Source organism: Schistosoma mansoni (genome assembly GCF_000237925.1).
Source record: "Schistosoma mansoni, WGS project CABG00000000 data, supercontig 0149, strain Puerto Rico, whole genome shotgun sequence".
Classification (NCBI taxonomy): Eukaryota; Metazoa; Platyhelminthes; class Trematoda; order Strigeidida; family Schistosomatidae; genus Schistosoma; species Schistosoma mansoni.
Window position 1 is genome coordinate 293,727 of NW_017386046.1, and position 25,350 is coordinate 319,076.

Sequence of the window (25,350 nt, forward strand, 5' to 3'; positions counted from 1 at the left end):
GTAAATCTAAATGGATAACTGAAAATAGAAGACAGAAGTGATAGAATATAGAAGAACCAACTCTCACATACACATTTACACCACCTAGGTATTATTATGGCTTAAAGAATATCAGGGGGGATCTATTTTTTGTACATACGGAAGTGGTTTAAATTTTCTAATCATTAAGGCTTCCATAAAGCTAAGAATACGCTTTTTACACTTTTTACCAAGAAATGCAAAAATTCAATCCTATAGCCCATAAAAATAATGTATTTTATTTAAGGTCATGAACCAATCAATGTTAGGTCATCAGTTAAAACCAGGAAACGCTGGACGGGCGTTTCGTCTTGGTATGGGATTCAACAGTGTGCATCCACGATCCCATACGCAAGACTCAAACCCAGGACCTTCGATCTCGTGCGTGAACGCTTAACCTCTAGACCACTGAGCCAGCATCCAAAGGTAATAATGTTTAACTTCACTCAATCCACCATATTGTGGTACCATCTTCTAGGTTATTCAATGATGGTCTAACATTTATCAGTTCATGATCTCAATTAAACCTCAACGATCTCCACAACCCTATACTGAGAATATATTTTATCATTTTACTTAACTAATTATCTAATTTCACAAACTCTTGAATATAAAATACCACTGTAAAACTAAACTACTAAATAGTCTTAATATGAAAGAAAAACAGTCTCCGAAATAAATGATCAGTACATATCATTAAATAATTTCAACGATTTCTGTCAGTTTGAAAAATATTACTTTCTATACTATGTGTTTACCTTATTTGACCTGTTGAACATTGATTGTTTAAATACTGTACAAATAAAAAACTATAATTTAATTAACTTTTTGTTCAAAACTATCACTACAGTTTTGTCACTGATTTTAAGAACACATTGAACTGGTTAAGACTGACAGAATTCATTGACCGTGTTAAATGTAAATAGGTTTAGATAAAAGAATAAAATGTTCATGTATTCGTTAGCGTCTAAAGAGCGTTTACTTCCGTGTACATAAATTTATAGTCGTTTATTCAGTTAATAATAAATTTGACTTGACTTGCATTAGCGAAGACAATACACTTAAGATATCAGAGTGTTGCAAAATATATTTCAGGCTATTCTCATACTTCCTATATTGAACAACTTGACAAACGTTATCACTATAGCTCTCAACGATGTGCAGTTTCCAGAAGGTGAACCGAAGTTATGGAAACAGTTTATATTTAACATATTTTACACCAAATACACAATGAGACAAATTAACAAAGGTGATTTAACAATATGTATGGTCATGTGAGTAATTCATCAGATGATTTAAGCGAGAAGAGAAATAAGTGTATAGGCTGTCACATGCAATCACTTGTCCATACTTATTTGCATAAACATAATGGTACACATACCATAAAGGTATAAGCGAATCATTATGGACTAAAATAACACTGTCTATCTACCAAAAAGAATTATAGAAGGGTTCAATAAACTTGAACATCTATAACCTCGTGTGAGGGTGAAGGCACTGTAAGGGCACTAACTGTTACATTGCTAGGAATGGATAAGGAAGTCCACGAACCATTAGTCTAAACCATGTTGGCAGATGTTGTTTATCAGGTTTGAGTTCATTCAGTTGTAATGACCAATGGTTAGAAACCTCGGATGACACATTTCAGAATATGTTACAGTGTCGCAGATGTCTTCAATTTACGTCTTTTCTTAGGTCCTAAGTTTTAAGACTACCTTTTAATTTTTATACGGCAAATTAATTCCTTTACGAATTATGTTCTCTATCCTCAGTTATGTTTACAATTATTGAAACGACTTTCTTTTGTATCTTAATAGTTTGATCCTCCTGTTTTTGTATGGTATGGGAACTGGGACCGATGTACGAATAACCAAGTTCTACATTTATTATAACTAACTACGAATGTAGGAAAGTTAACCGTGATACTAAAATTGCTTGAACCATCTATCAATTACCACCAAAATAGAAAAACTATGGTCTGAAAATAGAGCTCAATGAAATCACAGATTTCATTGTCATCAGTTGAAATGACTACAGAGAATATTTTGTAAATTAAAAAAGAAACATTTTATTTGATATTGAATCAAAGAGCTAATATTATCACTGTTGTCACTATCTTCGGGTACATCACTAGATGAAATAAAGATAATAATCTCATTCTTCAATTTATTCTCCGAGCATATTATATCAACGATTCATCAGTTTATTTTTCCATTTCATAAGGTCGAGCCCTGGTGAAATTATGGGCTTGTACTACTGAGGAGTCTCAAACGTCTCTAAAATGTATTAACTGATCCTAACTCATTCACTGAAGTTGCAAGTGTGAACTGATAAATTCCGACCTATTGATCTCATGATCACAAAGTAATGATTTTATGTACCACCCCATGTAAGGTTGTTAGCATGCAAACTACTAAGATGCACTTTAGTATGATGAAACAGTTTTCCAGTACCGTTTAGTTGTCAACCTTTGTTTAAGTGACGGTTAATTCATGGTAAAAAAAATCACGGATTTCGAACCATTTGATCACATTTATTATTATTATTATTATTATTATTTTGTACTCATCTCACTAACTTTTGATCATTTAAACAAAGATAAAACAAGTACACTGACTTTTTACGAGTAACCAATAGACTAAGTATAACAATAATGTTAATATTAACGGAACGATTCACGAATGTTATTTCTTTAAATAATGTTTGACATGACCTAAATAAGTACTGAATACCCAACCTATATAATACAGCAGATTCAAACACTCCGCTAGTTATCCTTATTGTACAAGAAAACATCTGAATTATATTAGCTATATAGGATCAACCTTTGCATGCAGATACACAAACATAAACACCTAAACATATGATCACACAAAAACAGTCAGTTATTGATCATTCAAACAGTGGTAATCAGTTTAATGAAATGACCCAATTGAAGTGTTTTCTATGTGAGAGTACTAGGAAGAGCATTGGTAACTCATATTGTAGTCTTTCTTTTTTTCTTGTTCCAGTTACAAAAATATGTATGATATCTAAAAGAAAAAAACTCTATGAAGTCAAATATACTATTTTAAGACAAAAATTTTGGATTGCAATTTTACATTATTATAAAACATCTAATGATGGTTTTAAACATAAAGTTGATTGTAATCATTATGATTTGGAAAGTTTATAATGGATATGTATCTATATCTGTGTATTCAGTTAAAGTTATTTGAATATTAAACTGATCAGTAACGAACATCTAAATGGAATTCGAACCAAAAAAAAGACTTCAAAATGTAACTATTGAACTAGTTACAATTCACTGGTAGAATTTTCAAATAATTTCATCAAGTAATCACTGTTTATTCGTACTACGTGTCCATATTCACAGTTATTTGGAGATAAATCTCATCGTTTTAATATTTACCTTTTAGGTTTAGTAGTTAATGTGCTTACTCAGCTCCACAGAATCTATTAAACCGACAAACCCCTATTCACGTGGCCGATTTGCATTAGTCTAGCTTCAATTTCATAACATAGATAATCAAAGCAATATAATGTAAATTTAAAGACACATGAAGTAGAAAATTCAGTTTAGAGGTTTTAACTGTTTTTCAAAGATTGGTTAAGAGATATAGAAACTTAGTTCTGATAATCATACTGGGTGTATAGTTTATTTGCAAGTTTCCGACCCATTAATTATTTGGATAGTGTACTAAGAAGACGAAGAATATCAGAACTATGTGATATATTAATTCTATACATTCCAGACAGCAATATTTCTAGGGTAGGTTTAGGGTTCCTCTTACCTTCCATTTGTCTCAGTGATCTTTTGTTTGTTTTTTAATCTGTAAATATTCTTAACAAGTGTTTGTGTGATCAGATTGTTTGGAATGCATTGTGCTAATATATTTCACATATTTTTGTTAATTTTCGTATTCTTATTACGTCATCAAAATGTATCAAAGAGACTGAATTTCATTGATTCTCGTTCGAAAATCACAAATGCATTGTATTGTAAATGTCTTATCCACATTTATAAATTCTTATACATTTACCTGATAATATGAAATGTTAATCAAAATTACAAAAGATTTGTAACCACTTGTCGTTCGACTTTTTGCTTGATTGATTGGAAGTTTATGACGAAAAAAATTCTGTGGTTTTTTGAACATGTAAATATACAATAACATTAGTGACAAACTTATCGTTGGAGTTATTTAAAAGTTCTAATAGATTCGTAATGTACTTACAGTATTGATCAGTTTTCTTATAAAATTCAATGGTATCAATATTATTTGTTTAAATGAACCTATTTACACTCAGTCATGTACTGACTTATTCAAATAAGAAAATCTTAATTTAACCGAGAATTAATTCAGTAAAAGAAATACTTTTCTATTTTCCTTTTCTTAGATATTAATAAAAGATTTGAAGATATTAAATTACTAATTGTTCAAGTAAAAGATGCAATTTCTCAACCAATTACCATTGGTCATCCTGAAGATGCTGATGAACAACTTGCTACTTTAAATGTATGTTTATAGCAAAGTTTATCCTTTCTCCTATCGTTATATGTCACTTTTTTGTTAAGGTAGTACTAATTATCAGAATTATTATTAAATTATAGCGACCAATTTACGAGGACTAGTTTTATTATGGACCGACTCCTTTTAAACAATCATTGGAAATCGAGGCGCTTTGGACAATGGTATTGTTCCATTTTTTGTGACTATTCAACAGATCAAACAGATTATTTTGTCATAGATCACACCCAAATGAGTTTATCCACTAGGTGGATTCGATCAAGCGTTAAATGTAATTTCAAGTTAAATAAAACCAAAATATAACAACTTATCAACTGCCCAACTGCTTACTTATCATCCCCTTATACTAATAATGATCATATGTTTAGTAGTGACTAATTAAAAAGGTGATCCATAGTTATATTAAGAAGCATCAATCAGTGAAGTTCAAGCATGTAGTATTTGTGGCAATTGATCACCAATGGCATTAAAATATGGCTACTTAGTATCAAGAATTGATCGAAGTTAGATATCGATGAAAATAAACGTCATAAAAAAGCTAATTATTATTCACTTCATACAGTTGTATTATTCATCTATTGACCGAACTAAAGAAAATAGTAAAATTGATTATAGACTCTCCTCTTGGTAGTTTGTTGCATAAAATCAGTTGAGGAAGTGTAAACATCATGAAAATCACAATCATGGCTTAGTGATAACTGTAAGAAAAAGCTCAGTGAATGTTTACTAATATTTTTACAGAGCATACTTCACGGAAGTTGAGTATTTATTTGTCATTTTGAGTGTTTCAATTTTAAACATAAAAAAATTCAATCGATTCACGATGGAGTAAGAAAATACAAATAATTGTTCTCAAAAATCCCTCACTTCGAGCAACCTTAACTAGTCAGTACCGTTAGAAAATTGTCAGTCAGTTAAAACCAAGCAAATATGCTTTTTCTCAGTTGAGCAATACAATTATCAATAGTTTTAATAATTTTCATGAAACCTGTGGAAATTCGTACAAAAGTTAATATTTCATGAGAATTTTTAATGCCACAGTAGTGTTTACTACTCCTACCTATTTGAGTTGATAGGTTGAGATTAATGTATAAGTGGTGAGTTTGGATAGCGGAATAACCCATACATAATAACCATCTACTATGTGACGTTGATGTATCATATGATCTCCCCAGCTTAGTTCGACATTTCATTATCAATAATTATTTTTACTTTGAAAAAAATCGAGGATTATTGTATGACATACCTATCATGATCCTTACTCTTCAAACTGTTTCACAACCGTCATTTAGCTCCAGTTAGTAGGTAGATACTCTCAAGATCACTTTGACGTCGCTCAAAAGTCGTCCAAAAATTACAGTCTCGCCGTTTTTCCTTTCATTTTAAATACATTATTTGTTTATTGATATTGTATCCATTTACAGAAAATGGTAAAAGATTTTGAAGCTACAAGCGAATTTCTTGCTAATTGGGAGATGAATTCAGAGAATCATCTGGAATCATCACCATCTTCATCTGTCAAATGGAATGAAACATTAAAAGATTTACGTGAACAATATAAAACTGTTTGTGCAGAATTAAATATGCGAATTGATTTTCTACAAGAATTATCAGAACAACATGAATTATTTTTGGTAAGTGAAGAAAAGAATCTTTGTTTTTATTTCAAATAATAAATACTGATTCTTTTACATGTAAAATAGATAAATGAATTGGGCAATAGGTCGTCGATTTATCAGGTATTCACTAATTTTCAAATAAAATAAATGCCAAATAACGTTATACTAACTAACAGCTCGTCAAAGAATCATTACTTCGTTAAAAAGTAATCACTTATTTTCAAACAACTCTAATCAATGCACATCGATGTGGCCGAAAGTAGAAGTTCATAGATAGAATCTTGACGTCTAGACTACATCCTGTAAGATCACCGATAGTTCAAAAGAAAACTGTATTTGTGAATATGAAATCCAGAGGAGATACGTGTACAGGAATTTTGAAGAAATGAATTTCAAAATCCCTGAGAAAACTTTATATCCAATCAATCATCCAATCGTCTTCTTAGGACGGCGTACTATTCATGGATATGTTGAAGATAAACTCTGATAAAGTTATTAATGGAAGGTCTTAACCAGCATATGGATTATGGTTTATGGCATGAATATATTGTAGTTTCTCCTTACACCGATAACTCTGAGTTCAATAACTCTGAAAACAATTACTTCCTCAATTAGAAACCAATCCATTACCGAACCATCACCCAAAACACTGGGAACATTAGCCAACTAAATTGTGTATTTTTATCATATTCAGAATGAAACTCTTATGACTCTTATGACCATTTACATAAACCGTAAGGCCATAACTCACGACAAATAAATTTTGTTGAGTATATAAAACTATGAGATTTGTAATACAAAGTTGATTAATCGTTTATGGCTGTTTTGCTGTAATTTGTGGAAGGTTAAGGTTATCATAACAGTTAATGGTCAAATGAACACATTTTCAATAGATGCACAGCAATATAAAAAAACTAATTTTCTCAGAAACAGCCTCCCAAATATTATAATTTCTTTCTGCTTAAACTTAAACTAAGTGATATCTAGCAATGCCTTTTAAAATGGACTAATCAAAGATATCCAACGGATTAAGAAAACGGATAAATGGAACTGGATTTTGTCAAGTATTAGTATTAACTGGGAAATCACTGAAAACCGAAAAGAATTAGAAGGAAGTTTTGTTTTAGCGCCGTTGACTTTGAAAAGTAAACCTCTGAATTTTAACTCACTAAGTAAAAAGCCAAGTGCATACCCAAACCTAGAGGTTGTGTTTAATCCTCGAGAATGTGCGTAGGTGCCTGTTGCTTATGAGTTTCATACTAGGATTACACAATTGTTTACTTTTCTTGGGTTTTCAGTTGAGACCAAACTTTGACGACAACCAAAACCCAATCAAGCGTCATGCCGGTTTTTCGAAAATAAAAATTCTAACCTACTGGGCTGAACAACTTTGCGGGAATTCTGTCTGTCAAAATTATGAATTTTTCTGTTCCTTGGAATTCGGCTTAGTTTATTGGTTATGTGCTTGTTTTCTCATGTAGGCTGTTTTATCAATGAGATTGCTCTTAGCCTGGTGGTTGAAATTTGAAAATTTGACTAACCTCAGTGGAAACTTTATGTCTAATAGTATAGAATTAATAAACGTAATATTTTAAGTCATTATGCATTATGAATTTGTAGTGAAATAAACGTAATAATAACCAATTCATTACTTACAAGTAATTTAAGGACACGTTATATTTTTTCAAAATGTATGTGACTTCAGGAAACAAGTAAGATTGTTTTTTTTTCAATAAATGATCCACAAAAAATATAGAGTACACAGAAAACTAGATGGAAATAACCAATCTAAGAAGCCGCATGATCATATGACTGAAGCATAAAGAAGTTGCTTGGAACCACTAAAATACAATGGAATGAGTTAAGTAAATCATGTATTATTCATCTTTAGAAAGACTACTAAATGAGACACCTTCATGCTACATTTCTAATTGAACTCTTTTGAAAGCAAGGGGATTTATTCTGGTGTCGTAATCATTAAATTTTAATGGATTTATCCTACGAAGGTTCCTCATGTAGTTTCAGTATAATGAAAATGACCCGTTGTAAATCATGTATTTTGGAAACTCCAGTTTGATGGGAAATATATATATATATAGCGGAAGTCACAGTGGAACTCCCATTCAATAAATTTTCGTGTTCACCTGTCTTATTATTTGTTTAAAAATCTAAAAGCATTTATATTGATGAAAGGAATCTTCTATATATTAAAATAATCAGTTATTATACGGTATTTAATAACAATAAAATTGTCATCAAATCATCCAACTAAATTCCACTTGCTTATCTATTCAATATAAAGTGTAATAGACGAGTTCAATTTTTATTATGACGGAAATCAGTGGTCCGTAGAATCCAAATTAATCTAATTCGGTAACTGGGTTTATTTATGCGACAAGTAATAATTTAAATATTTACATGGATCTATATTAATATACAAAATAGTTCTCAGCTAAAACTAATTTATGATGATTGCTATCTCATACCATAGAGTAAACTGTTAATTGTCTGGCTAACTATTCTTTAATTGAAAACAAACCCAACAATCACTCAAAATATTCTCCGTTTCGCTGCCCAATACAGATATACGCGAAATTATGCCCGCGGTAATAATATCTGTGAAATGCTGCTACCTTGATGTCGATAATTTTTAGCCATCTGCAAGCAGGCTCTTCATTGAACTATGAGAACTACTTTTTTGATTGGTCCAAGGGTAAGAGAGATAATGGTACACAAAAATACAATCCCACACTCAGAAAATTTTAAATTCCGGAGACATTTCACTACCTAAACTTTTGATCTAATCAAAGCATCGCTGACTAAAATACCCCGATTAATGTGTCTTGCAACCGCATAACTGGAAATTCCCTATAACATAGTACTATTTGATTGGTTAGTGATTAACCGATCAGAATCATGTATTTTTCGTAAAGTCACATTTCAATCCTTGTGGAGCCATATTATGGCGTAATTGGTTGTACTTAGAGGCATAGAATTATATTGATGTGATTTTCAAGAGATATGTTAATAGATTGGTAAAGGGGGCTTGGCTTGATTAATATGAACAATAACCAGATGGGAATGTGTGGTAAAAAGTATCCAGAAAAGAGTTCAATTAGTTTACTCAATCAACAATTTTTAGTCATTTTCTCGTATAACCTTTCTGAGTTCTGCGTTTACACTCTTTAATCAATATGCGGATTGTGTCGTTCTTCTCAACTCCTTCCTATATTTGATATTTATTCCTTACAGATAGATTTTGTCATTCAAATTCTAGTAAATTTACTTTCCGTAACGATTAGCACTCTTATGATTTTACTTAAACCAATCATATAGTTTTGTCCAAAGTTCATTTATTTACTAAATCATTTCAAATAGTTTTACTTGATAAGCAAAGATGGATAGTGGCTAGAAGTGTAATCCAGGACGCTCCTTTCGCCTGATATAAGACTCGTCAGCTGGATGTACCTGCATCTCAGAGTTGATGTTCACTCTGGGACTCTAACCCAGTACCGTTCGATTTGAACGCCATCACGTTATCCATTAAGCTACTGAGTCCTGATAGAGTCATCAACTTTGAGATTCAGGTACATCCAGCCAGAAATAGGACAGAACGCGTGTCCTGGATTCCACTTCTAGCCACTACCCATCTTTTCTTATAATGCTTGTGAATTGAGGCAATATTGAGGCAATCTGCACCGTATGCACATATGCCAATAAGAAACTGATCAATCTTAGTCCTGAACATCAATAGGAAGATTCAAGTGAACAATAACAAGTGAATTTAGTTTTACTTGTGTTGTTGGAGATATTCATTGTAAAAATCTCAATCCTACAGGAAGTAAGACACGGTTCGCATATCTCACTGACAACATCTCAAACTGTAAAACAGAAAGCACCAGTCACCTCAAAATTACATGTACTTCTTTTTGTAGACTACCAAGTATCACGAAATCTACGCTCAGGTCTCCCTGTTGATTGCTTAAAGCCCCCTAACATCTCAATATAGCGCACGAGATGTCGATTCACTTAGATTAGTGATCACTTGGTCAATATGATTCGATCAGAATTTAAACGACTAGACAAACATGAAATAATCACTACTCATTGACCAACGATTCCTAAGACCTTAAGCTTTTAAAGGTTTGAATTTTTCACTGTCAAAATTGTGTACTATTGAGGAGTTTTAAACTTTTAAGGACCACTTGCAAAGCTCACCTTAGTTGTTCAATTGCTTTTCAACTAACACCAGTCTGTGATGGAAATTACTTTGTAATATACATAATCGTCATGATAGAATGGTAGTATAGAATACCGATACCAGCAATTTTTCACCAACTTAGAAATAATGAAAATTTCGCTGGACTTTTTAGCACATTTATTTTTTAACTATCGATTACTTATTTCTCAACAGAAGTGAAATTTGTGTAAAAGAATTGGCTAAAACTCTTTCCCAGACGATATATATATATATATATATATATATATATATATATATATGCCTGATAGATATCATCATTAGGGTTTGAATTGATGATTTCGAATAGATTAGGTATAGAGTAGATTGTTAGTAGTAGGAATAAAATATCCTAGTGAGTAGAAAATCATTCTTTTTTACGCTTTCTGACTTTTTGTAAATCATTTCTTCAGAGAATAGAAATAATTAAACAAAGTGACTTACACTACTAGACCTCAGAGATTTAATTTTCTACTCGAGATTTTATAAATATGTTATTTCTACCATGTTTAGTATGTTGAAAATAATGTAAATTGAACTTATTCAGCTATTTTTCACAGCTTATGTAATGTATATTTAACTGAAATAGGATTACTATTAATGAAAATCTAGAAAAATCCCCGTTGTTTACTCCCTCATTGACTTGAGGTAACTTATGTACCGAACAAGTAGCACTCCAGGATGATGTTTAATTTCGTTTCATCATTATCCTATCCATTGAATGTCTGCCTCTATATCATTTTGTACAGTCTCTGGAATTCACGTTTCCTTTGGTAAATGGATATATGGAAAATGTTTGACCTAGTGATTTTCGAAGCCACTAGACCTATGATATGTGCTACTTTTGTCGACAAAAGTAGTATATATCATCGATCAGAAGTGGAATGCCTGGCCGTAGAAGGTCAGGAAGATCAAATTGAAGAGAACGGGAACAAAGAGTAGTTGTTATAGAGACGAAGGAACAATGAAGTTTGAGACACTTGATGGAGGATTTTCAAATGAAGTATTGAACGTATGGTTTTTAAGTTTGATGAAAAAACTGTCATTTTGTATTAAAGTACATTGTTTGTCCCTATATGTGTTCTTGTTCACTACAAACCGACTGAATTTTTACCCTTGATAAACGCTTCTTGCCAATAGGTATCAATCAGAGTGAGCACACAAGGTTTCTTGCCAGTTTTTTAAAGTCTTGTTTTATTTCGTTCACTATCCATATAATATTTAACTTTTCCAACAACACAAAACCAAATAATTCGTCATTTCCTAAAATCCAAATGACCATTGTTAAAAGTGTACCTCTTTATTAAAGTTACGACAGTTGACCGTTTTATTCGTAATTTCAAAGTAATAACTACCAATTTCATCTTTTATTTTTTTTATCAACAAGAATCAATTTGAAGGGATTGAAAAATGGCTTGCGGATATGGCAGATTATTTGGATTCAGTATCAAGAGCACATCTACCATCAGTACCAGTTATTCAAGCTCAACTACAGGAAAGTTGTGAAGCATTAAATGATATGAAAACGTTAAAGCCAACTTTACAAAAAGTTGACGAAGTCGCTCAAAGGCTTTTGGAATACTTTAGTCCAGCTTATACTGAGGTATATTGAATTTGGAAAAAAGGAAATTTTACGTTTTGTTCATTTTTGTTTACAAATCTTTAGACATAGTTAAATTCTACTATGCTATTTGCTTAGCAGGTTAAAAATTTAGAATTATTGAAGGACTATTATTCTCTCGCCACATAATGACATTTTTTGAGGTTAGAGATAAAAACATATTGTAATATTAAAATACATTGTGACTTTTTCGTCTTGGAGCTTCATTAGTTAGATAGCCAATTAATAAAACAAAAGCTTCGTATCTTTTAGTGACTAGCATTGAGATGGGTTTATCAAAGTCCTAGTTGGAAGCAGTGTTCTGTGAAGCTACCCATGTTTGAATTGATATAGTTCTAAAACCTGTTATACTGAATGGTAGCTTTATTTAATTACAAATGAGAAGCTTAGAATATACGAATCGTATTGTGCTCATCTCAAGGTTCATGGATCTTTGGTTCAACGATGAGTGGAATCGAGTGTTTGGGCTATATAAAACGTCTTCACTAGGATAAAAATAGATGTCTATTTACGTATGAGGCTAAATCCTATGTCCACTCACAGTTTTTTTCTTACGTTTTATTAGTGACCTGATATCAATTACAAAGTCATACCGGGACAAATGAAAAATGAGGATTAAGGATATTCACAATATAAAACCAATCATACATATGTAATCATTCCTTATGAAAACTATTTTAAAACTGAGCAAATCGGTATAGATTACCTGCCTAAATAATAGGATTTACTTGTGAACTTTACTAGTATTAATCCATTTGTTTACAAACATATCAACGATAATCATCGAATGGTACAGATAAACATAAAGGTTGGATAGCAATTTCAGCTAGTTAAAGTCACGTTTACGAGTAACTTATTCGAGCGTGCTTCTCTGAAAGTTTGGTGAATTGTTTAGTTTATTTGAACGTGATTAGCTGATTCATGTCAGACATCTTTCTTATCGTGATTAATATAGTTAGTTTATTCCAATATTACTTCTCATCTTAACCGTTGACATAACATGTAGGTGATTTCAAGTCATTTTAACTCCAGTAAGATTCATAAAATCTTATGACTAGTGGTGAGTGTACCTGATTACACATTTTGCATACCTTCTACTTTCTTTGTGCTTAACTATGAGTTTACCAGAACCAACATTTTTTGATTTTAAAATGCATAAATGGTTAAGCAAATTCATAGGATATATAGTAATAAGATAAACTTAAATTGAGATGGTTTAAACAGACGAAGTAAGGAGCTGCGACTGAGTTAAGCCACTGTCACACAGAATACAGCTATTCAAATATAAGTGATTACGCTGAGTAGAAATATCGATTTCTGACTGTAAATGATTGTTTACTAGATTCATTGATCACAATAAAGATAAACATTAATCGTTGAGAAGCTTAAGTGAATAAACTTTGATTTAATTAGCAGTGGAATAAATGCGTATATGTATATTACTTGGATAATTGAATTGAAAACCCCTTTTTTTCCCTAACTCGGTGTGAAAAAAATACAGCTTACAACTAATCGACTTCAATCACTGCACAATGATTGGAATGAAGTGAGAAATTTAACAAAGTCAAATCGAGACCATTTAAGAGCTAAATTAGCTGAAGCCAATAGTTCAACAATAATAAGTAGAAATCAAGAATTTCCTGGTACAACAATACTGTCAAATTTATCTTCTTCAGCGACAACTTTAATTAATACCCATGTAACTTGCAAAAATGATTCAGCTGATCGATTAACTGCAAACAATAATACAAGTACAGCTAATAATAATAACACTCCATTGTCTACATCAACTACTGAATTCTCAACAACTGATAGTTCAACAATATTGTCTTCAACTACAACTCCTCCTACTACCACTATATCAAATGTGGTACAAGTAGATATTGCAAAATTGGAAGTTTGGATGCAGCAATCAAAAGAACAATTATCACAATTTTCCATTATAAATGATCCGAATGATTTGAAAAAACTGGAAAATATCATCAAGGTATTTTTTGGTTATTCACATACAGTTTATATTGCTATTATTAATATCGTTATTATCAGTTATAGTAATAATATTGGTATTAGCATTGGATCCTATAAATTAATTGATAAATAATTCCCATTTAAACATTTAAACTGATGACAGATGATTTTACCGACTTGACGAAAACAAGACAGCCTTTTTAGTAAAATGGACTTATTTACAGATAGAGTTTACAGACATTTGATAATTGTTAGCCAATGAATGTTATAAATAACTGAAGATAGTGACAATACAACTGGATTATTACACAGAAATTATTCAGACGGATTTGAACATATCCAATATAATACTTCATGAAATATTTGAAGCAATTAGAATCAATATTAAACAATACATTTTGTACTTTCGAGCATACTTAGGTTTATCAGTATGGGAATTAATTTAGCTTATTTCAACAGTACATTCGTTTAATAAAAAATAATTTTTCACTATTTCGCCTGTTTTTTTCTAGGTGATTAGTGATAAAATCATTGAGAATCGACCAATTTTAGCTGCAATCGATACTTGTAACGCTGTCAGTAAAACAGGTCAACCTATTTTGGACACTGAAGCCTTGTTAACAAAAGCTCATTTTGCGGATTTAGAATCAGCCGTTGCTGCAGAACGAGAACGTTTAATGGCGGCAATTTATCATGTAGATGATTTCAAAAGTAAGTTTATTATTGATAAGAATTGATTGTTTTAATTCTTCTTAAAACACATTTTGTGTCCGCTGATATAAATGCTCTCTTGTTTATTTTTCTTCATCTGGGTTCGCGAATCACTAAGTTAGTGATTTGTTACACCTTTTGTTATTTTGTCCGACGAGAATAAACTGAATGTTCCTTTTGTAAAACAAGTAATCATTAGAGATTAGATATTGTTATACTGTCAAGATATTAATACTAATTGAATCTCATAACATACTTTTCCAAGTACACCTACTTATCTATTCAGCATTACTATGTATCATGTTTGATCGTGAATTGTGTGACACTGTTAACAATCATGTAAATACTTCTAGTTAACAAAATTCAATCACAATGTAAAAACAGATTGTTCAAAGATCTACCAGTATACAACGGGTTATTCAGGAATACAACGTTCAAAAACGTTTGATTTCTTTTACGAAGAATTAGTAGCTAATATATGCTGCTAAATGAATATCATTAGATACACAAAACTTATATCGAACAGTGCTTTCCATCAATATTCTTTAGACAATCAATATATCGCTTATAAAGTTCAACTGTTGGGTTTAAGCAAAACACTGATACCGTTGCCAATATGACTATTTGCTATAATTATGGGAAAAGTGTTACATATTATTTGTTATAATGTTACAAGGATTGATATGGATTGATGTAAAAAAGAATGCAAGAATATGCATGAGGATTTGTTTATGCATCAACCATTGATTCCCATCAATGATTCAAAAACTATATCAAAATTACAATATTACATCTATAGTTTACACTTAATCAATCAATCATCAAATTTAGATACATGAAAATATAACTAAATTATCGAGTTATATTTTTGATTATTCCTGAAAGTAACCAAATGAGATTTTCAGACAGATCTCTATGAAGCGAATATTCTTACTGGAAAAATAAACAGATGAGTTCTAATGTGATAAACGGAAGAAAATCAATCTAGCCAGTATTGTCTCTCGGAATATCAATATTTGTAGAAAAATACACAAAAGCTTAAGAATGTAGTTTTAGAATTAAAAGACTTATAGTTATTACTATTTCTAATTTTGAGTAATCTGTCATGTGTGTATGCTTCAAAAGAAGTTTTAATTTGCGTAGCAATACATTGTTGTTGGAAGTATTACAGCTGAAATATTTACGGAAAATGATTTAGTTCAGTATCAAAATCACTATGAACTATCTAATTCTGATATTCTAAAGGTTATGATTAATAATAAGTGTTTTGAAAAGGAGTTAGGTCTATGTTCAATTTATATTGTTGAATGCAATACACTCGTTATCATCATTTCATCGATAGATTCAATCACATTAATTACAAGTAACCATTTAAAGAATAGTATTATACACACAATAGCTTTCAATCAACTTTTTAAAACATTGAATAACTTCATGTATCATCTAATGTATATGTTAGAATGAAAAGTAATTTCAGATGAACTTTCAGTAAAATCTACAATAGATTTATTAAATGGTAATAAGCTTATGAAATCTCTTTTTTAATTATATCTTTGTTATTAATTTTACCATTACTATAATAATGACTTATTGTCTATTAATATCTTTTGAAAATAGCTGTATTGAATAGTGAAAAACGATGGTTTGAAACTGTTAAAACAAATAATGAACGTGTTAAAAATAGTAATTATTCAGAAATTAGTGAAATCACAGATGATTTAGAAGTAAGTTTAAACTATTTTTTCTTATTTCTTTCTAAATTCATAATTATTCTAAAGCAATTAGAGATAACAAAATGTAATTTAAGAAACTAGATATCAGAATATGATTTTTGGATATTTTCGACAATGTAATTTAGCATAACTCACTGGTAGTGCAAACTCTCGTTTATAAAGTTTAGAGCTACACTTAATTAAGATGAGTCGTAATACTGTTAAGATGCTCGAACTAAAGTAAGCGGTATGGCGTTCAAACCTGTGTCTTTCTAGTTGAAAGCTGAATAATTTAACAAATTCTCCAAATAGCATACTAAACAGTAAGAAAAATAAACCAAAAACTTGTGAAATGTGATCGACTGTTTAAATACTAACCATTTTATGAATTATCCTGATTATTGTTGATTGTGAGACTTTTTTAGTCACAAAATAACTGTATATGCTTCGATTTAAATGAACAAACTTGTTGTTCATCGATGTAAACACTCTTATTTTCAGTCAATGTACCATAGGATAAAATGCTGCTGAATATATCATGGTTTTTGTTACTGAGTGATTTATCATCGTACAACAATTTTAACTCTTAGCATAATTAAAAAGTTTGGTTATGTTAATGAGTTGAAGTAATTATTGAATATCGTCAATTACAAAAAGACTGTTACCCGACTAATGAAATCACTGTTTTGTTTTACAGTTTATCTTGAAAATCCTATTGGTAGATAAGCTTTAACATCTAGAGTCAAATGAGGAATTGTAGGAACAAAATTTTATATATGATTGTCCAACTCTACGATGATAATCTGCACTTAAAAGAGTAAGATTACCAGATTAGTTAAAAAAACGAACATAAAATCTAGTATAAATGTATGTTGATTAAAGTTTTCAGAACTTAAACAAATAAAACTAGGGGAAATGAACAAAAACAATGATGTGGAAATAATATCAACGATAATAAAAATAAACTAAGTAAATGATATGCAACGTTGAACATCGGCTAGCAGTGGAATTATGGATGCTCATTCAGTTCCATTTGGAGCTCTCTAGCTCAATGTACCCGGATCTTAGTGCCAATAACGCTCTGAATACTGGATCCAGATATTCACTAGTTAATACAGTGGGTGTGAAAATATATTTAAAGGTTTGAAATGCTTAATTATTTATCGGTTACTACTGACATATGGGTATCCCAACCAGAGTGTCTCGATATTACGTTTTGTTATAAGCGAGGTTAATGTCTAACTTAAATCGATCTCTACAAATCCTCATGCTGATAATAATCATATGCTCACTAGTGACTAGCTTAAAGATAGATTTCCTAAATTTCTAGTGAGGAGCTTTGACCAGTGGAGTCCAACCCGTTTCGGCTGTAAAAAGGTTTTCCACCTCAGACAATGGATGAAGGTTTGCGAAGGATCATTGATCGATTGAAGTTAGACATTAACACAGTCGAATTCCGGCTCAGTGGTCTAGAAGTTAAGTGTTCGCGCGCGAAACCGAAGGTCCTAAATTTGAGTCCCCCACGCGGAATCGTGAATGAGCACTGTTGAGTCCCATGTGGGACGAAACAGACATTCAGTGCTTCTGGATTTTCAATGATTGTGCAACTTAGATCGACTCGTGAGTTCAACCGTGAAAATACTACAATCTCCACAAATCCCCATACTGATATATATATATACTCCAATGGGACGATAGTTTCTTATTTTATTCTCATTCTAGTCCCTTGATAGATTATCAAGAGAACATACAATTGACGATGAAGAACGCCTAAATAAATTAGCTAATGCATTACATGAATCATGCGTTATGGGTAGTGCAATAATGAAAGAACTTGAAGTATATAAAACAGAACTAACCTTAGTTAAAGTTGAAGTAAGTGTACTTCTTAAAGAAATTATTTGTACGTTGTTTAGGATGTTTTTTCTAAGTATATTTCTTGTTGTTACGTTGTATATGATGGTGTTGATGATAATGGTAGATTTTTTGAGGTATTGAAATATTTGTTTTTAAGCATAATATAAATCCAGGAAATACCATCATCAAAAATATCACTGGAGCTCAAAATTAAGAGATATTCACTATGACCATCGTTGTTCTTTCTCATTGACTTGTTTTCTATAAAAGTAAATAGCTGTGGAAAAATGTTACATTGTTTAGTTGGACACGTCGACGGTGACGTGTTTTTTTGTCGAAACTGTATGAGTCATTTATTTAAAAGATTATATTATAAGCATCATTTACCAAAATAGCTAAGATCATACATACTTCAGCTATACAAATCATATGGGTACTTATTTGACGAGGATTGACCTTGAAGTTGTGGATAGTCCTATGAAAATGCTAAATGTAATAATCACTTAGTTGCTTTATGGGTTCAAATAAGTAAAAAATGTAAGTGGTTTGGCTTCAACATTTCGTTAGAAGTTTTCTTAATGCTTTAATTGACTCACACTAATTTGGAACATTGTTTTCAAGTTATCGAAAAGTGTGTGCAAGGTAGTTATCCACCGAAGACAATGGCAGATGGTCACGCAATATCATGGATTGATTGACGTCAGACATTAACATCGTCGGATGCCGGTTCAGTGGTCTATAGGTTAAGCGTTGACCCACTAGACTGAGGGGCTTGAGTTCGATTCCTGCACGTGAAGTCGTAAACAGGCACTGTCGAGGAGTCCTACGATAAAATGAAACGGCCGTTCAGTGCTCTCAGGTTTTTAATGGTAGTCTAACATTGTTCTTTTCATGATTTAAATGAAATTTAACAATCTCCACAACCCTATACTGACAATTGAAAGTAGAATGGAATGTATGTGCTTGATTACTATGAGATCTGTTTCCGCTGAGGTATAGATTATAATTAGTTAGCAAGTCAACTTGTGGCTAATTAAGTTTTTTTATTACTGTTTATCCATGTATAAATCATGAAAAAATAAAGATCACTCAAAGCCGATCTGATTCTAAATATGAAATTTAACATTAGTGACCACACAAAAATTGACAGTGTATGGTTTTGTCTCTTAAGATTTTCAACTAGATACCAGCCAATTATGAAAATTGCGTTCTATTGACGTCAGAGCGATCGATCAATTCATAAGAAAGTAATCAATACCAAATATATACTATTTTTATTATTTAGTCAGATACAGTAATTGCCTGTTACGTTAACTTTCTGGGTAATTCCTAGATCCCTTCAATATTTTACAGCTGAACTCTAAATGAAACTAAGAGGAGGAAACTAAGTAAGAAACTTTACTCTGAAGATCGATCTGCTTATAGGTAGTTAAAGGTAATATTGACCTTGAAAATTTAAAATTTCATAGGAAAGATGCAACAAATGGGTTAATATTTCAGACACTCAATTAAATTAATGAAATTCTCCGAAGTCACTGAATGGCTAGAAGTAATTTGGATGGTTTTCTACAGTGAATTTATTGATCTGTCATTGAAAGTTTTTTTTAGTATTAAAAGCTTTTTTCTAATCATTAGATTGATTCTACAACAGCTTATCTGCAAAGTTTACTTGACCAATTGCGTTCAGTAGATGAACGTGTTGTAGAAATTGAAACTAGTTTATTGAACATTGAAGATGATTTGGATAACTACTTTTTCAATACACAATCTATCGGTGACATCAGTGAATTAACAGATAAATTGCAAACGCGTATAAGAGATGCAAATAATTTAATTAAAGATCTAGATGAAATGATTGAATATAAATCCTTACGACCATGTACTGATTGTTTGACCAATCGACTGGAAAGTTATAAAGCTCAACTACAGGTAAAAATCAAATTATTATCCTATTTGATATAACGGTTTTACAATATAAAAATATTACCAGAGATCTAATCATGAAAATGAATTTGTTGAGACTAATCTCACTGAGATGAATTTATGTGGTTTTTTCTTGCTTTATGAAACAGTTATAAGTTGATATTGCACAAATCAGTTATAAATAAAGTCGCCTTAGTCACACCTACTCAGTTGACAATGCTTTTTGTAAAGCATTAAATTTTAAAGTCAAATTGAGTATAGATTTCTTCAGGAAATGATCTTGTTTATATTGTAGTGAATGAGAACACCAGGGAGAACAACCAAATGTATTTTAATACAAAATTACAGGATATCTCGGTAAAATCTGAGAACCATACAGTAATACCTCATTTGAAAAATATCAATTGTCTCAGACTTTGCTGTTCCTCCGTTCCCATACCAATCGCTCTGTGTTCTTGTTTTCTTCTCTCCGATTTTCTCAACCTTCTGCCGCCAGGCATTCCACTTACGATCAGTGGTACATACTAGTTATATCTGTCGATATCAGTAGCACACACTACAATATGGATTGCTAGTAATCATATAGCTTGATGTAGGCTAGCTGTTTACATTGATAATTACAATCAAACTCCAACATTATCATACATCTGAGCTAAATGTCTTCCTCTTTATCTCAGCAGTAAACTAATTTATCACAAAATAATCCAATTATTATTAGGCTAAAAATTTAAAGTCAGCATGAACAATTTCGTACAATTATACTTTAAACGTAATGCATGTAGGCACTAGACTAATACAGAGGAAGTGATTGCAAATTTATCTACATGCATTATCAGCTATTCTTAAGATTGAATGTGAACGGTGAGAGTTGTATTTTACCATGTAAGTTCACACTGAAATACTAAATTATGAGTTATATTGGAATATATTATAGTGTTATTAATATGAGAAATACTCCCGACATTTACATTTAGGGTAAATAATAACAAATAAGGTAGCTCGTTCAGCACTAACTATTTAACTAATAAACTTTTACAAAACTAGTTTTTTAAAATCTTGAAAACCGGAAAACCTTTATCTGTTGAAATATTTCATATTTCAGTAAAATATCTGTTTCTATGGCTGTTAACTATAGTTAGATAGATATTCACTACTTATGATTACATATAGAAAGATGAATTAAGGAATTATAGTAAGTTTATTCATGTAAACCCATGATTAGTAAATTGGAATGCATCTAAGATCATCAGTTAAAAACTTAACTTTCATTATATTCAACAGTTAATTACTGATTTGATTATTTATATTTTTTATGATTTCATTTATGATACAAATCATTACGATCCACTCTTTCACCTTCGTAATAATAAATGTGAATATAGTTTTCTTGCCTGAAAGATCAATTCGATTTCCAACCACTGAAAGTTTATGATGAATTTGCTATCGGACTATATTCGTATATGATCTGATGTTGTCTATGTTCGAAATTAATTTACTGTTTATTATTAAATGTTTATATACTTTACTCATATCCACTAACCAATATCTTTTTATTTGTTGTTGTAAATAAATACTATTTCACATACTGAAAAATAATGGTGGATATGATACGAATTTAGGAACGTGTTGAACCATTGAGTAAGATCTTACCTCAATTATCCAATCCTTCAGTTCATCAGTCAAAGTTAAACAAATTAAATATGGAATTAAAACAAATTGAAAACAAACTTTGTAGGCTAGAAGTTATATCTGTAGATCCAGAAGATATTAAAGCAGCAGTCAGTAGTGGACGAGTAAGTTTATTACTTTATTTAATTTGATTGAGGTTAATACATTAAAATTGATAATGTGGATCCTTATATACCTTTATGTGAATGTAACAAAGCTTATTTAAATAATGAATAATACTTAGCAAATTGGTTCCACAGATAATTCGCAATACTTTTTGAAAATGATTTTTATCTCAAACTGACTTCAGGTGAGAAACAACTAAAATTTACTGACTAATGAGCAGCTATTTTGTTAGTCTTAAATTCCTCATCAGTACGTAAACACAGCCCAGGACAGGGTTGGATGGACAGTGCTGGTGAGCGGCCAATGCTCCTCCACAAGGGAAAACAGGCGTAAGTAAGTAAGTACGCATACGCAAACACCTACTTCATGGGAACTACTTTCAAACTATCTGCAATTCTCCCTTAAATCACTTCGTTTAATATTGATAGTATGTTCACCGTCAATTAGCTTTGATATATATTTTCCGAAATTATAATCAGAAATCATGACCTGTAAAGTCTATCAATTACTGAATGGTACAACATCTAATCAATCGTATTGAATGAAGCTAATTGGGGGATCAGCTCAATACTCTTACTTTCCTAGCCATACAAGTACACAACTACCTATTTATACGTAAGCAGTATACTTTACTCTGATCATCTTGTGACTTTCTCTTACTTTACTTGTTATGTGGTGGTGCCTCACTGCTTAAGATTGTAGTGCCGTGCTTCATTAATCGTTCACCCTGATAACCATTATAATACCGATCTTAACGGTGTATAAAATCAGAAGGCAAAAGGAAGCGGCAACTACATTTTTATTGATGAATGATGCAGACCAGAAAGCTGTGGGCACATAAGCAAGTGTAAGCGAGCGAAGCGAAAACGATGCGTATTGGAGATGGCTGGGAAGCCAACTCGAGAGCGAAGCGAAAATAATGCGTATTGGAGATTGGCGGGGAAGCCAACTCGCTATGGGCAAGCATTACTCAACATTTATAGTCAGATAAAAATGAATGACAGACATATGATGAATAGGATACGAGGGGTTCACATATACGCTCATATAAAAATATAGTCAAGGTTAATAAACGAATAATTAACAAGATCAAAATATGACGCATAATGTATAGGTGAATTAGCTTGACCAAAAGCTAGAATAAAGTATATGGGCTTAACATATAAACTGATACTACAAGATGTCGAAAAACGAGGTCTCGGATTCGAGTCTTGCTGCATTTACTTTATTTCGTGAAGCGTAGTTTTACCATTAATTCTTGAATATATGGTGCAGCCCACAGTCTAGTACATGGTTCTGTACTCAGTGTTTTGTATAACTTATGCAAGCAAAAGACATTCTCTGTAAAATATTTTACTTGGTGTGCTACAGTAACATCAGTCATTTTTTAATCGGATTTCGTTTGCATGTTTTATAAAAAAATCCTAATGACTTACAATTTACATAAACTGTATTCAGCGTTCATTTACATTTTGTGATCATAAACACGATATGTATTTCTGATTTGTTTCCACTTTATAACTTACAGACGATGCTTGCAACATTGAATGAATTAAAAACGGATTTGTTAAATATTATGGATAGTGATGAATCAATATATACTAATGAAAAATTAAACAATGAATGTTTAAGCATGTTATCTGAAAAACATAATCAATTAGTTTTGCAAATTTTATCTGGATTAGAACGTTTAGATAAAGCTTTACCATTAATTGAAGAATTGGAACAGCTTATGTCACAAATTAATGAAAATTTGTTAAGTGTTGAAGAGGTAACTGATTATTTAGAGACAGCTGATTGTCCTGTATCAAGAAAAGATTTGATTCAAGTAAGTTCTTTTTAGTTATGTATTTTATGTTTGTATACATGAACTCCATAAATTGTTTTACAGAAATAAACTTAAATTCACAACTTCAAGTAAATATTAGAATCAGTGAAGATCAGTAGAACGATGGGGATTTGTAATTCATTCTAGTCAGAAATTAGTCAGCAATGTTCACAATTTTATCTTTGGTGTCGATTCAATTTCAATACCTCAAAAGATGGTAATCAGTTCGTGAATTTTTAATTAGTGGACTGGAACACACTGAATTCTTAATAAATGTTAGAAAATAACTTGTTCTTAGAATATTAAAATGGTGGACTGTTGAGAGCTAGGTTTTCGTAATTGACTGTTTGCCGATTCGAATAGTTAAAAATTACTATACTATTAATTTAATGAAAAAATACAATAAAGATGTATATCTCTAGATGTCAATTACACTTTATGTCACCAAGGAAGCAAAACGATTCAATCTTCGAAAGTGGTCTTAATTTAATTCAGCTAGAATTATCACAGTGGGATTGTTCTTAGTTATGGAGCAATTGATTTCAGTATTGAATAGTTAATTTTTACTTTTTAAGGGATTTATCTGAGTAGTTGTAAAATATATCTTATGGATAGTATACTACTTAAAGTGAATCAGTAATACCTAATTACTAAGTAGTAGATCGTATTTGTTTGGTCTCAGTCATGTGTATGATTAACGATAAACAGTTTGATGACATCAGGGATGTACTTCATCTATAGACAAATTTTGGTGTCTTCTAAGCATATCGTCCATAGTACTGTTACCATCAGCGCGTTTTAAACACGGAGAAATGCCAGTGTAATTTACATATCAATAAATCTCCATGATTTTATCATCTGAGTGAAAACGTGTGTTTTCTTTCCAAACAATTCTATGCTATGGGATATATTCAAACTTTAGGACATCAGAATATTGGTTTTAACTCTACAGTAATATATTCGTTCCGTAATATTAAATATCCGGGCAACTGACTAACAATAAACAGTATAAATTAGGATCAGTAATGGAAACCTGGTATACTTCAGGGAAGTTTTACGTTTTTAATTTAACCCTGAATTCACCTGAGACAGAAGAAATACACTATAAACATTATTTCATTAAAATAATCTGTAATTTATTAATCAATAATTGAATATTCAAACTCGTCATTCACTTTTTTCACTCCACTATTTAGAAAATTTATCTACAGCTAACACATTTATGTCAAGAGAATGGTACAGTTGACCAGATTAGACAAGTAGCTAATAAACTGAAATTATTGACCCCAGCAGACAAACCAGAGTTAACTGCTGAATTATTTAATGAAATTGAAGACCATTTACATAGAGTTGTCATGGCTAAAGAAATATTTCAAACACAAATGGATGAGGTGGAAAAAGATACAAAATGTAATGAATTATTAGAAAATCCTATGAACCAACTGAAATTACGCAATATTCATACACCTGAATTTATTGATAGACTCACGGTAAGAAATTATTGTTATAGTTAGAGGTTAATTATTCTTT

General features: G+C 31.2%; 1 protein-coding gene across 1 annotated transcript in view; it reads left to right on the top strand.

Moving 5' to 3' along the window:
* Positions 1–25,350, top strand: part of Smp_163360 (Dystrophin, putative) — a gene marked incomplete at both ends in the record, with an annotated part of 117,723 nt that overhangs the window by 58,551 nt on the left and 33,822 nt on the right. Inside the window, 11 exons of the mRNA XM_018799076.1 lie at positions 4,420–4,538; positions 5,975–6,184; positions 11,794–12,009; positions 13,529–14,014; positions 14,508–14,706; positions 16,324–16,430; positions 18,141–18,293; positions 19,911–20,204; positions 21,818–21,991; positions 23,521–23,820; positions 25,017–25,310. Coding sequence (XP_018646639.1) covers positions 4,420–4,538; positions 5,975–6,184; positions 11,794–12,009; positions 13,529–14,014; positions 14,508–14,706; positions 16,324–16,430; positions 18,141–18,293; positions 19,911–20,204; positions 21,818–21,991; positions 23,521–23,820; positions 25,017–25,310 — 2,552 coding nt within the window. The remainder of the gene's footprint in view (positions 1–4,419; positions 4,539–5,974; positions 6,185–11,793; positions 12,010–13,528; positions 14,015–14,507; positions 14,707–16,323; positions 16,431–18,140; positions 18,294–19,910; positions 20,205–21,817; positions 21,992–23,520; positions 23,821–25,016; positions 25,311–25,350) is intronic.